Source organism: Lithobates pipiens, unplaced genomic scaffold (genome assembly GCF_037356315.1).
Source record: "Lithobates pipiens isolate NorthernLeopardFrog02 unplaced genomic scaffold, aLitPip1_a1.2 Scaffold_13, whole genome shotgun sequence".
Taxonomy (NCBI): Eukaryota; Metazoa; Chordata; class Amphibia; order Anura; family Ranidae; genus Lithobates; species Lithobates pipiens.
The window spans coordinates 373,427,985-373,442,712 of record NW_027507718.1 but is presented as its reverse complement, the minus strand read 5'-3'; the positions used below and the strand labels follow the sequence as shown (position 1 = coordinate 373,442,712).

The 14,728-nt window shown below is 36.8% G+C and overlaps 1 protein-coding gene across 2 annotated transcripts in view; it reads left to right on the top strand.

Annotated features, from left to right (window-relative positions):
* Positions 1 to 8,006, top strand: part of GPM6A (glycoprotein M6A) — a 327,840-nt gene extending 319,834 nt beyond the window's left edge. For both annotated transcript variants that reach the window (XM_077477225.1, XM_077477224.1), the window contains exon 7: positions 55 to 8,006. In XM_077477225.1, the coding sequence (XP_077333351.1) occupies positions 55 to 207 (153 nt within the window). In that variant the 3' untranslated portion in view covers positions 208 to 8,006. The remainder of the gene's footprint in view (positions 1 to 54) is intronic.
* Positions 8,007 to 14,728: the final 6,722 nt, after the last annotated feature.

The window sequence follows — 14,728 nt, the reverse complement described above, 5'->3', positions numbered from 1 at the left end:
TGACACAGAGAATACATAAATTAAAAAATGTACCTTGTATTTTTTTTTTTAAAGGTCCATTACCTAATGGTACTATCTGCCAATTGGGCCTACGTGAAGGATGCCTGCCGAATGCAAAAATATGAAGATATCAAATCCAAGGAAGAACAGGAACTTCACGACATTCACTCCACCCGTTCTAAAGAGCGACTCAATGCTTACACATAAAACTTAACTCCTACATTTGTAACATTTCAGTTCTTTGTTGTTTCAACTAACAGCCTCCCTTCCATTATAAAATGAAAATGAAGTGCTTTTCCTAAAAGATAGGCCGAGTGTCACCTATCTCCATAACCTTGATTGACCAGCACTTTGCATCTTCACAGTGGTCTGTGTGACAATGTCATAATATGGAACACCCTAATAGTCTTTCCCAAAATGTCATAAAGGTGACTGGTTTTTAGATGACAAAAATCAACTGTTCAATAAAGACGTCCGTTTCCTTTTTTAACCACTTTATATGTGTTTTGCATAAAACATTTTGCATTGTTTCCTATGTTTTTGAAGAGAAAGCTTTTTATACTTTTTAGTTTTGAGTTTAAAAAAACTTCTTTTACCTACAGGTAAACCTCAAAGGGACCGTTGTACAGAAAGCATGTACAATAATCTGCTTACAGTTCTGAGTTATAAATCATGCATGGGCTTCTTTAGTAATGTAGTCTGTTGGCCCTATGAGTAGCCATATAGGTATCACTTTTGTTTAGTAGACTCAAGGTGCTTCTTTATTGGTGTTATGTCGTATTAATGTTCACTATTACAACATCAGTTTACAACTTCTGGCAAATACAGTGACAACAGTTTAAAATTGTGAGCATGCATAACGTGATACTAGTGCATGGGCACACCCCATATAATATATGCCTCTAAAACATTTATCTCAAACCCATAAGTGATTTTTAATCAAGAGAAAAACTGAAAAAAAATCAGTATACAGTCATTAGCTTTGTTTCTAGATTTTTTTTTTTTTATATCTCTTGTAAAATAAATATGTCATGCAATCAGCCAAGCTAAATGTTTTGTGAAATATTAAAAAAAAATACTGAAGTTTCTTCAGCTGTGAAATTACATATGTATATCATGTTCCTGGGTATGTGAAAACTCCATCCTATACAGCTGTGGACCTGTGTAGTTCTACTTTGAAAACATCCCAGCAAACCAACGTACACGCAGCTACACACTACATATGATGAAGGGTTTTAACATTTTACAGTGTTATTGGACCAAACTTTGTTTCCATCTTTCTATAGGAATGCTGTTGGAATGCTGTGAAGTATCTATTGAATATAACATTTCTGGCAAAAAATATGTCAGTGGTTTAAAAAAAAAAGTAAAAAAAAAAAAAAAAAAAAATCAACATTGTTTTGTGCACTTTATTGATCAACTATGTGAGTGCTCAGTGTAAGTGCATCGTTCATTTGGACAGTTCTTGGGGTTATTTGACTGTCATTATCTTAGGTGCTTGTTCGATTTTTGGCCATTCTTCACTTAATTTCCTTTTGTTGGTTCTACTTGCAGTGACAGTTTGCTAGAATTTTGCACTAAATTTAAAGATGTACTTGTTGATTCAGCCTTTGTAAATGAAATTGTTTGACTATGGGGTGTTATATTTTGTACACAGAACATTTAGGCTGGATTCACACCAGTCCGGTGCAAATTCCAGCTCCGTTCTCTGTGCGAAGAGAAAAAGCAGCTGTTCAGCACTTCCTCTCTGTTGTAGCTGCAGAACAGATGAGCAGGGAGAGGAGGAGGTGTTGTGAGGAGGGGGAGAGAATGCCTGTTCACAATGGAACGCATCTGCGAATCAGATGCATTCCTATAAAAGTATATGTGCCTGCAATTTGCACTGCACTGCCTAGAAAACGCACACGTTTTTTGGGCAATGCGGAGTGCGAATGCAACATACATATGTGAACCAGACTGATTGAAAGTAATAGATTTTAAAATGTTCTGCGAATTGGATGTGGTATAAGCCACATCCAATTCTCATAGGTGTGAACCCAGCCTTACCCTTTCCAAGTGACCCTATTGGTGCATTAGACTTTCTTAATGGTCAAGTTTCTTAACAGTTTTTAGTGTACTCTTCATTCTGCTTAGAAAAATGTCTATAAAGGTTAAAGGACTCAAACAGCTACACATTTTAAGTAGTTGAGTAATTGCATGATAACATACATATATGTTTCCCAGCCCCTTTATTATGTATTCAAATCTTTTATGTAACTTTAGAGTTAAAGAAGAAATAGTTTTGAGGGAATAAAGAACCCATCAAAGGGCCCATAAATCTAAAATAAAAATGGTTTCTATAAGAGCTTCTTGTAATTTCCAGACATATGTATCAGCAGCTGTAGTTGCATAATGTACATTGAGTAGATGCATCTTTTTTGTGATGACATCATTTAAATCTATATTCTTATTCTTATCTTCATCCATTTTTATAGTCTAAGGACAATATTATAGTCTATGGACAATAGATGAAAGAAGCAGGTTGTGAAACCTACAAAGCAAGCTTCTCTGCAGAGTTGCAGATCTTACTCTTCAGGATATCATGCAGTGTTCATAGTTAGAGGTTCTCCACATAATAGAGCAGCTGATTCTTATAATTCTTATTCCAGCCATGTCTAAAAAGAAGAGTTTCTGGAGATTCTAGAGATATTCTATTCCATTGGGGAATTGCCTTGGAATCTCACTGCAGAAAAGAAAGAATAAGAAAAGTGGGCTTACTAGCTCTGCCTGCTCCACCTGTGACCCTCATTAGAACTAATTCATAGAAGAAAAGTTTATAAGTAGAGTAAGGAATGTTTTTTTTTTCTAGTTATTTTTCAATTATGAACAGCACTTAGTTTTTTTCCTTCTTGCTATGTGCATATTTACAATTCAATACAAATTAATATAAAGTGCCCCTATCAATCCGTGTTCACATATACTCAGAATGGGCTTTACCACAAATGCATGTGCAAGAAACTTTAATGATAATGTGCTATTTGCCTTTCCACCCAAAGGGCATAGTGAAATGTCCACAATGTCCACTCAAGTGACTTCCTTTCTTGTGATCTCATAACAAAATCCATTTTTTGCCCATGTACTCCTCTTCAGCCATCTAAAAAAGTGCTCACGCACCAAACATTTTTTTGACCCCTTATATTCCAATAAGTAGGTCAGCTGAGGTTTAACTACAGAACCTGTCCCACTATTTCTTTTCCACTTCTCCCAGGAACCTGTATCTAGGACCCCCAGTGTCTTGTATTATATTTCAAATGCTCAGAAGTCAAAAGAGAACACAAACCGAAGAATTCTCATTGCATTACGTATACATGTGCCCACAAGTTAATAAATTACATTAAAAAGTGCTGGTCTCACGTCCCTTCCACCAATTGGATCGACCAATTTGCTCCAGGAAGTGAGCGGAGCAGCATCGCAGGAAGAGCTACATTCGGCTGGCTGGTTTACTATGTGCCGGTATCGGGGCACTTTATAATGTACCATATTTATTGGAATATAAGGAGTCAAAATATTTTCAGTGAGTAAGCACTTTAAAAAGGGGTGAAGAGGAGCATGTGGCTAAAAAGTGGATTTTGCTATGAGATCACAAGAAGGGAAGATACTTGTGTGGACATTGTGGACATTGCACTAAGTGCTTTGGGCAGGAGTGCAAATAGCACATTACCATTAAACTTTGTTACACATGCGTATTTGCTGTGAGGAAAGGCACCTTAAAGTATACATGTGAACATGGATTGGTTAGAAGACTGTATAATAATTTGTATTGGATTGTGAATATGCACATAGCACTTTAGAAAGAAAAAAACTTGCTGTTCATAATTGAAAAAAACTTGCTTTACTACAAGGATAAATTGTGGGTTAGAAAAAGTAGCTGGGTTGAGTTGTCTTTGTAGTATGTCACTACATTTTTGCAATTATTGTTTTGCACTGTGAGCTTTTTATTTTAGATTATAGGCGTAATGGATTCTTTGTCACAAAAGTAGTAACTTTTTTTTATAACCTTTAGGGGTATTAGAATTTAAATGTTTTTTTCACCTACTAGCTTCTTGTTAGATATCTTACTTTAAATTATAGCTATATTGCTTTCTTCAGACTGATAGCAGAAGACAATTTATTACTTCACCTGCAAGGATAGACACTGTCGGTGAAGCTGTGCCAAGGTCTGGTTTCTATATATATATATATTTGTAGATGTTAGTTGTAGTAGCCTTGTATGTAAGTCAATGTTTATGTTTTAGGTTACTGGCACTTTTTTAACCTTCTTAGAGAGGTGAACTTTAGGCAAATATCTAAATGCAAAATAGAAATGCACATAAGTACATTGATTTAGATACCATAGTATATAATTATATTCAGCGGGTCTTGTGATTCACACACCTTTGCCAGACTGGGTTACGAGGAAGGCAACAACCATACCTTCCTGGTTTCGATTTTCAGCTTCCCGAGGTGCTTCTCAGCCTCCTACTTGCTCATTAGACAAAGACTATGTATTATCTCTCATTCATTGCATATGAGCAGGAAAATGATGGTGAATTGTAAAGATAATCAGAAAATAAAAGTTCCTCCTTTTTAATTACTATACAGGATGACAGAGGTATGCAAATCACAAGGCTGTGTGAACAGTTTTAAAAATGTATTGTTACATTAAACAGTTTACATATTTGTATGTCAATCTAGTGTATTTGATGGTTTGCTTGAAGTTCTGTCTTAACTAGCTAAACACGGTTTTCAATGTAGCTTTCCTCATGAAATGTCCATTTTGACTTTTCCACCCTGCCTTGCATTCTGGGAAAACATTTTCTTCTAAAACTGTGCCTTTTTACTCTCAGTACTTAAGGCAGAATTCACAACAGAATCAAAAGCTAAGCATAATACAGATACACAATTCCAATATAAGGCTTATCATAATAGATTGTAAATGGCAGCCTAATGCCGCGTACACACAATCGGAATTCTCATTGGAATTCGGCTCAAGCTGTCTTGCCTACACACGGTCACATCAAATTCCGATCGTTTATAACGCGGTGACGTACAACATGTACGACGGGACTAGAAAAGGGAAGTTCAATAGCCAGTAGCCAATAGCTTCTGTCCCGTAGTTGAATCTGAGCATGCGTGATTTTTGGCGTGTTGGAATTGCATACACACGATCGAAATTACCGATAGAAAGTTTTTCCGTCTGGAAAATTGAAAACATGCTATCAATTTTTGGCTGGAGGAAATTCGGACAGCTAAATTCGCACGGTCGCATTTTCTGATGAAAAGCTCTCATCTGTCTTTTTCGGGCCGGAATTCCGATCATGTGTACGCGGCATTAGGGTTTATGCAAACACTCATCCAGCCAACATATGAGTTTTATAATGAGAAAAATTTTCAGAGAATGGACTTTAGACTTTATCAAATAAAATGAATGGCCCTCTTTCTCCCATCTACATCCAAAAGAGTGGGATTTTTACACTCATTCTGCTTTGTTTATATTGGCATGGAGGACTATCTATGCTGATTTTGTAGAACCCATGTTTGCTCCAGTATATCAGGTAGGATGTGCTGCTATTTGAGATTACAGTTGAAGAGGCACCAGGTCAGTAGTTATTGGAATGTAGAAGGGAAGGATTTTCTAATGTTTCTGCTTAGAGGGATTTGAAGCTTCCTGACATAAACTAAATCCTGGAAAAGACATGATACAAGGACAAAATGCATATATATATATCTTTCATAACTAAAACTTAAAGTGAACCTGTTCCCTCACTAGGCACGCCAAAGTGTTTACATATTCTCAACAAATGGTGAAAGCACTTTAAAACAATTCACTCACCACTATGGCTATATGCATTGTGGAGATCTTCAAAGTTCAAAACAGAGGCATTGAACTCTCAGCTTCTTTCCTGTTACTTTCTATTGCTGCAGAATCTTAGCAGCCTGTCATCCTTCTATGTATAAACACATACTGGGTGCTTGTAAGGGGCTAGAATCTGACTAAAACACAACATTAGAGTCTTTTTTGTAATCTTTGAGGATCGTTAAGAAATAATTACTTTACAGTAGACACATCTAGAGAAAAAAGTGGGTACTTATTTTAAAGCTATATTTTTTTTCTAATGAATATATTGTATAAATGCATATACGAATACACAAATGTCCATAGTCTGGGAACAAGTGCACTTTAAGGGGTTTATAGCAAAATAGGCTTAGTCCACCACATATGCTAAGCTCCAGTGTTGAAGGAAGTCTTCAAATTGAGGCATGTTTTATTCAAAAGCAATATCTAGTATGGTAGTTTTTTAATTGTTTTTGTGAACATCTGCCACAACTATCTGACCTAGACATACTTTTATTATTCCTGGTGATATGCCAAATACTGTCATTACAGTAATTTAACCTACTGTACTTCTAGAAAAGGTTATTTAAGCTTTTCAATGTATTTAGGTTCAGGTTGATTATTATGCAGATTAACAAAATCCAGATCTATTCTGATGGGCTGCGTGAAAAGGGAGAAAATGATTCCAACAGCCAGCTGATTACTAGTTGTTGGATGCTGATTGACAAGAATAGTAAGTTGTTGTAACTGTGACTTATTCAGTAATTGAAAGTATCATTAATCACCATTTCTGGTGTCCCTTTTGCAAGTTGAATGCTTGGATTACCTTTTGAGTTTACCCATTATAGAATTTTGCTGGTATATAGTAAACTTGTTTCTGTTGTATAACAGTGTCATGCCTAATAGAGGTCACTTGTTCATAGTAAACCAGTAAGTTGTGTACGTATGTATGAAGGAAGAAATACTTGTTATAGAAGAGTTAATGCTACCTGGAAGTCCTTTACAAGGTTACGAAGCTGTCACAAGCCAAGAACAGGTATACAGGTGAAGAATGCCACTCGACTAAAAAAACAGCCTTGTATCATTGAAAGATGGATCACTTGCATGAAAGTGCCTAGAGGTCCCTCCGTGTAAGTGAGTTTTTTTACCTCAGTACAAGCCTAGTTCAATGTGAAGAGTTTTTATCCACTTGTAAGGTTATAAGTCGATATCTACAGTAGTTAAAAAAAAAATTGCACCTCAGTATAACTAAAATCAACATTTTCAGTAGGACATGAGCATTTGCCAACATTTCTCAAGTTAGTTCTACCAGCTAAAGTGTTGGTCTTGATCTGTAGAATAGATATCTCTGTGTTGAACTAGGAATTTTTGTGGTTGGAGTTTAGGTGGGTGTAGCGGGGCCTATTTCGCTTTAAATTTTTATTCAGAAATGTTGGACATAGGAGACAACAATTATTGTTTTTTGGACAATAAAGACACAAGAAAGACACACGAAAGAGCACTTAGTGTTTATAAAGTGATTCATTTCTTAGTTATTTATTATATTCTTGATTTTTATTTCAGTATGATTTTAACAACACTTTTTAAAACAATTATACAAAGGAATTATAACAGCTTACTCTATGGTGGATTAGAGTCTTGTATAAAAAGCAAACCTTTCTTTCATATAATCAGACTTTTTTTTCCCAAGACACATTACAGTCTAATATTTTACATTTGTTATGCAGATTTTGTTTTGTAACGAGATTTCCTAAGCATAATAATAATATAGTTATTTGTTGCATGCTTGAACATTTGGTAGTGTTAGCTATTTTTATTTTGACAATTCTCAAAATTGTGCAGTATTAAAATATTTTCGAACTATTCTTCTAAACGTCTTTCAAATTCTATATTGTAGTGTTCAGGTTTTGTGTCTCAAACAGTTTGTGATTTTTAAACCAATGTCCTATGGATCAGTGTAATAACGTTGATGCTTTTTGGCTTTCCTCTGGTATTTAGAGTTTGTATTTTCACAAAGATTGCTTTGTAGCAGGCATTATAATTAATCTGTTTTGTACATAAATGTGCCAACAGCTTCATGGTGGCGTTTTTGAAATGTAGAACCAAGTGCTTGCAAAATGTAATAAACACACTTGTGTACTTTGTGTATTTACTAGTAGTCACCGCTTGCTTATTTTACCCAATTTATAAAATATGTTACTACTACAGATCCCTTTATGAAAAGAATAAATTGCAAACTGAAGGTGCAAACTGAAACACTTGTTGAAAGCTTACATTTTTTACCTAACATTTTTAATTTAGGGAACTATTTTACATGCTTGCCAATTTTCCTTGGTAAAATTTCAGACCAAATTTGGTTCCAACCCGTTCTGCTAAAACAATCACTGAGAGCAGTTATATCCTATTTCTGCCCAGCCTAGTGTAAAATCCTCCCAGTTCATCAGTGACACATACAGCTGTGGTGAACTGTGATGGTAAAAGCTGGATTTTTCTATCTACGTGTATTATGCTTTTTTTGAGTCCATTGAGGGACATGACTCAGTGACCAATGGGTATATAGCGCTGCCCTCAAGGGAACTGGACATTGAGCAACAAAATTGAAAGCCATCCTCTATACACTATTTAATGTTTTCCATATCCAGCATGCTTCAGTTAGTAGCAAGCAGTACAACAATAATAGTCATAACACATGAGGGGAGGGAATTGTGTCCTTCAATAGACTCAAAGAAAAGGATGTTGCATCTAGCTACAAAAATCTAGTTTTCTCTATCATCTGTTGAGGGACACAGGAACTGATTAAAAAGTACTGGGACATTAAAAAGTAGTCTATATTAGAGAGGCAGGCAAGCATACAACGTACCTAGCATCTATCCTAGACCTGAGAGAGAAGCCTGACGACAAACAGCTCAAGAAGTGCTTACAACCATAGTCAATCAAGCCTTATCTGAAAAAAAAAAGAAAACCATATTGCATGAAGCATATGCCTAAACTGAATAGCAAGGGCAAACCAAAGGAGAACAACCTGTGTTATATAGGACCAGGGCAAAAGTCCTTGTTTAAATAACAAAGCTAGAGCTTAAGCTGCAAAACCAACTTGTCCCTATGAGAACCAGGGGGGCTTCCTATAGAACAATGTAATCTTATCTGAAATTTTTCTGCCCAAAGTAATCACCACATAGAAGTACTTACTTAAGAAATTACTGGGATCCATTCAACAGGAGGCTGCTAAAGAAATGCAAGTGAGGAGATCTGACTCAAGGGTTCATGAGTAGCCTACTTGCCTATGGAATTGCTAGGAGAATGGATTCCAAAAATGCATCAATCTCTCAGCACCTGGACATCAACTACCATGATATAAAGCTGTGGATTGACATAAAGGCTTAAAGATGAGACCCTGTGTGGAAGTGAGCCTCGAATGCCAGCAAACATATGAACAAATTCTGCACACCAAACTCTCCTTGACTAGTCCAGAGCTATAACCAAGATTGGAATCCTGCTTGCCCTAGTTCTGCAAAGCAGATGAGGAAACCTATAAATCACTGCATAATGATCAGGACATCTAACTCCTCTGCCAATGGATCCTGTGACTTGGAAACAACCTGTCAACTTTGCCAAATCGTGCCACGAAAGAATCTAAATCCAATGCCTCCCACCAGAGACAGAAGTCCTGAAAATATTTCCTGGTAAAGATAGTCTTCCCCAGAAAAACTGTTACCTGGGATGGATCTTATGATTCCACAATTACTCATTACTCGTGTGGCAAACCTGGAGTGCCTAGTGTTTTTGAATTTAGTACTGACCAATGAGGGCAAGGGCAACATCATATCCAATATGCACTTCAAAGAGACCGCAGGAAATTCATCTTTACATTGGAGGAATTGTCACCATCTACAATGGAAGAAAAATATTTCCCCAGTCAGTTTCAGAGTCTGGGATGGAACTGCACAATTGAGAGCAATTATATCAAACAAAGTAAATATTTCTAGAATAGGGAAATTACAAAAATCTTGTAGATTAAGCATGTGACAAGTATATGTTGAACGACATTCCATCTTTGCATGAAAACCAACTTCAAAAATAAACTTAGAGCCAACAAAACATTCTAAATAGCCAGTGGCCTATTTTGCTACAGGACCCCAAGCTGGAAAGAGTACTCTCAGACAAAGCTAAGGTAGTGTTCACAAAAATATTGTGGCCCCTGTGCGAACTAAAGGGAATAACCACAAAAGTTAGAGACATGCTAACATTTTTATACATCAAAGATACATATTGTTGCAGAAAATAGGACTGCAAGGCATGCAAATACATCACACAAAGCCAAAAATGTTTTCGTGGTTCTGATGGTAAAGAGTATACAGTGAAACAATTTGTCACTTGTTCATGTTTGTTATATACAAGCTCAGTTGTCCATGCACCCTCTTTTATGTAGGCAGGACCATCAGAGCCATTTGTACCAGGTTTGGGGAACACTGGCAGCTGATAGAGGATGGGGATTTAGAATATATTGTGCCCAGACACTTTAAAGGCTATCACAACAGCAGTACCCAGAGTCTCAAAATATTTGGAGTGAAGGAAGTTCTCCAGCAACTAACAGAGAAGGAAAAGTTAAACCGATTGTGTAGTAGAGTGAGACATATTGGATATTTATGGTAAATAGTATGGCTCTGAAAGGACCAAATGAGGATATAGAGATCAGTATTGTTTTATTTTTTATAATATTTATAATTTTTATCTTTGACACAGCTTTTTTTTTCTACACAAAAAAACTCTCTTTATTTATTGTAATTTTATTTTTATTTTATATTCTTTTCAGCTTTGAGATTTTTAAATATATTGGTTTTGCCTGTTTAAGGTTCCTGGTTTGAGGATGTCCCAGGTAATATATAAATTCAATATTTTATTATAACCATAACATTTACATAATGTTTTCATTCATACACAATCAATTGTTTTTTTATTGATATATTATTAATTTACATTTTTATTGATACATAATTAAATTATATATTTTATATACACAAATGATATTTTACATGAATTTTCTGCTACTTATACATGAACTTATATATTTTTATAATTTATTTTATGATAACCATTATTATATTATCATTTTAAATGTTATGATTTTCAATTAATCATCTCTTAAGGTATTATTACCACATTTTTTTATTTTTGTTGATCATTAAATGTTTATTGGATTTTCAACAATACAGGGTACAAGGCAAAGAATTTCAATATAAGAAAAAGAAAAAGAGTAATTGCTGCTTTCATAGGTCAAAGGCTTTTATAGTTGGTTGTCCAAATTTCCCATGTTTTATCAAAGGTTGCACATTTTAGTGAATTGATTGCTAACATACGTTCAAATGTGTAGTGTTGTTGAACTGTTCTGATTACATCAGTGATATTTGTGGTGGGTGCATTTTTTCAGGACCGTAGTACTAAGGATCTAGCAACAAGGAGAATGTGGGATATCTCATTGTGTACAGGAATTTATTTATTCCTACGTGTAGTAATGCCATCGCCGGGTTGGGACGGGTAAATATGCCTGTAAGTGAGGATATGTTTACTTAACCTTAGTTTATCTTGTAGGATATTGTAGTATAATGTTATACCTTTACAGCTGGCTTTCTTAAGGGTGAGATGATTCTATACTGAGAGCGGTACCTGTATTCTTGGAATGGGATGTGCATATAGAAAATGAGCAACTCTGATGCATGTGAAGAGCGCATGGCTTGGTAAATCATATTCTTTCATTAGACTCTCTACTGATTTGGGTGTATTGTTCTTTGTTAGGTCTTGGACATTCTTGATTCCATGACTCAGGAAGTGTTTCAGGGATAACAGTGGGATTTTGGCTTCTAGCATGTTCAGAGGGAAAGTGTAAGGTATTGTTTGGCTATCTCAGTGATGTTGGTTAAGGATGAATCTCCAGGCTTGCAGAGAGACCTTTATACTAGGAGGAATGCTTCTTGTGTCCCATGGAACCCAAAAATCTCCCATGAGAACAGCCATGAGATCGGGTGTCGGGGCTAGTTGTTTTTCATTTTCTACCCAGCTTGGAATATCTGTATCAGAAAACCAATATTTGAGTTGGTCTAGCCTGGTTGCCCACATATAGCCATAGACATCTACTAGTCCCGCTCCTCCTACATGTTTATGTGGGATTAGGTTATTCTGTGAGAATCTAACTTTTTTTTGCACCCCAGAGGAATTTGCATAAGAGGCCAGATAAGGATTTAAGGTAATGAGCTGGGATGGGTATTGGAAGTGCTCTAAAGATGTATAAGATTTGTGGTAGGATCGACATTTTAAATACCGCTAATCTCCTTAGCTAAGACAATTTTTGTTTCGCTATGCTCTTGGTCTGGGTGTCCAGTTTGGCCAGTAGGGGTTTAAAGTTAGAGTCAGCTAGCGCTTTTATGGAGTGAGTCAGGGTTATGTCTAAATATGGTATACCATTTTTATTCTAGCTGTAAGGAAAGGATTGTTGTAAGGTATAGCTGACCTCTCTTGGCATTCCTAGATTTAGAGGTTTACTTTATAGTACTAGATCTCTCCAAAGGCTTTCAACAACATGTGAACTGTAGGTAGTGAGGCAAGTGGGTTTGTTAAGAGTAATACATCATCAGGGAACAAGTTAACAAGATGGAGGTTATTCCCGAATTGGAAACTTGATATTGAAATTTGTGTTCTAATGGCCTCTGCCAGGGGTTCGATCATCAGATTGAAGATTGTTGGGGATAATGGACACCCCTGGCGGGTGCCATTGGTTATCTAGAAAGGAGTGAACAGCATACTGGATGTGCATACTTGAGCTGAGGGCCTCGAGTACAAGGCTAGAACTGCATTCAGGATGTGTCCACCGAAATCAAACTTAGAAAGTGTAATTGACATATATTTCCAATTAACTCTATCAAAAGCCTTCTCTGCGTCTCTAGAGAGCATCAGAGAAGGAGTTTTGGTTTGTTCAACATAGTGTAAAATATTTATAATCCTACGGGTGGCGTCTTAGGTTTCTCTTCCCTTCACAAAGCCCATTTGGTTGCGTTGAATAAGAGATGGTATAAAATCTGTTAATCTTTTGTCTAGTAACTTGGCATAAATTTTGATATCGGTGTTCAATAGAGATATAGGATGGAAGTTGGAAGGTGTGGTTGGTTCTTTTCCTGGTTTAGGTAGTGTGACTATATATGCTTTCAGCATTTCTGGGGGAAATGTTGCTGTAGTTGCAGCTTTAGTAAAGACTGGTTGCATATATGGTGCTAAAGTGTTACTGAATATTTTGAAGTATTGCCATTGGGTAAGGTGGCAATGATTAATTGGATTTCAGGAGCAGTAAATGGGGAGTTCAGTGTGTGAAATTGGGCCTCTGATAGACAAGGTAGGTCCATTGGTTGTAAGTACTGTTGTATGTTGGTTGTTGAAGGTTGGGTAGTGGATGGGTCCTCATGAAGGTTGTATAGTGCACTATAATAATAGGAAAATTGGTTTGCGATGTCTTGGGGATTAGTGATCTTGTGTTTAAGGGTAGGTTGGATCAGATGTGCGATTCTGGTTTTGGTAGAGGTAGCTTTGATTCTATTAGCTAGATATTTGCCTGCTCTATTTGCGTTAGCATACGAGTTTAGTTGTAGCCGCCTAAGGTGTTTGTCATACTTCTGTGATAATAGCTCTCTTAGCTTTTCTCTTAACTGTGAGAGCATGTGAGCCTGGGTTGGGTTGTCTCTAGGGTGTGTATGTCAGTTAGAATAGCATTGAGTTTTGAGGTGTAGCGTTTCTTTTCCCTTGGACCTAATTGAATTAATATGCCTCTCATGTATGCCTTGTGGGCATTCCATAAGATGAATGGGTCCTCTACCGGGTGAGCATTATCCTGAAAGAAATTTTGGAGGTGTTGTGAAATTTTAGTGGATAGTGTTACTACGCCAGGTGTACATGCCAGGAACACATAGGGGAAGTCCCTGTGTGTGCACTTTGTTGTTTTGGATACTTGAAAGTGAGTCTCCTGAACACATAAAATATCTGCTCTGTGCTTTTGGGCCTCAGCCCACATGGAGAACCTTTTCGCTGGGTGGTTTAGACCCCTGGAATTGATAGATAGGCAATTAAAGGCAATGAAGGTGGGTTGGTTTGGTATGGCTACTGTGAGGTATATGTACTCGCTGTGACCATAGCAGTCCATCGTGGATACCAAACTTCTGTGGGGTGTTGCCAGGGCATTTTGTGTGCTCACAGGCAGAGTATATGTTGTGGTTACTTCAGGGTGTTGTGCTTCATTTGTGGTGCATAGAGAACAATAAAAAATAAACAGAGTTAAAGGAAGAGATACAAATAGAACTTTAAGAACAGGATCTTTAAACCGACCCATTTGCAGACGTAACTGCTGTGAAAAAAAAAACTTGAGGTAGAAAACAAGGATTGTAACTGAGAACCCCTGTATCTAGAGAGACATGTGTAACTTATGAAGTAATTTGTTCACGAGTTGCCACCGGTACTTTTTTTGGAAGAACGTTTGCATGAATCCACCTGCCAGTCTTTTTGAAGTGGATGTGGTTGTAGGTTTAGAACTGTGCATAGTCTGTTCAGGGATTATTCCCCTTTGGCGCAGGACCACAATGCCTTCCTCCAGAGTGGAAATTAAAATTGTGACCTAATTGCGGGTGACAGACAGCTTTGCTGGGTGTTTCCATTTATGGAGTATTTTGTGGTTCCTTAAGTCTTTAGTCATTGTGACCATATTGCAGCGTTGTTGTAGGGTTTGCATGGACAGGTCTGGAAGCAATGGAAGCTCCGCATATTGTGGATGTTTGCTTCTAGCCCAGCGGGAAGCCATTAATATCTGCTCTTTAACATGGTAGTAGTGCACCCTGAGAA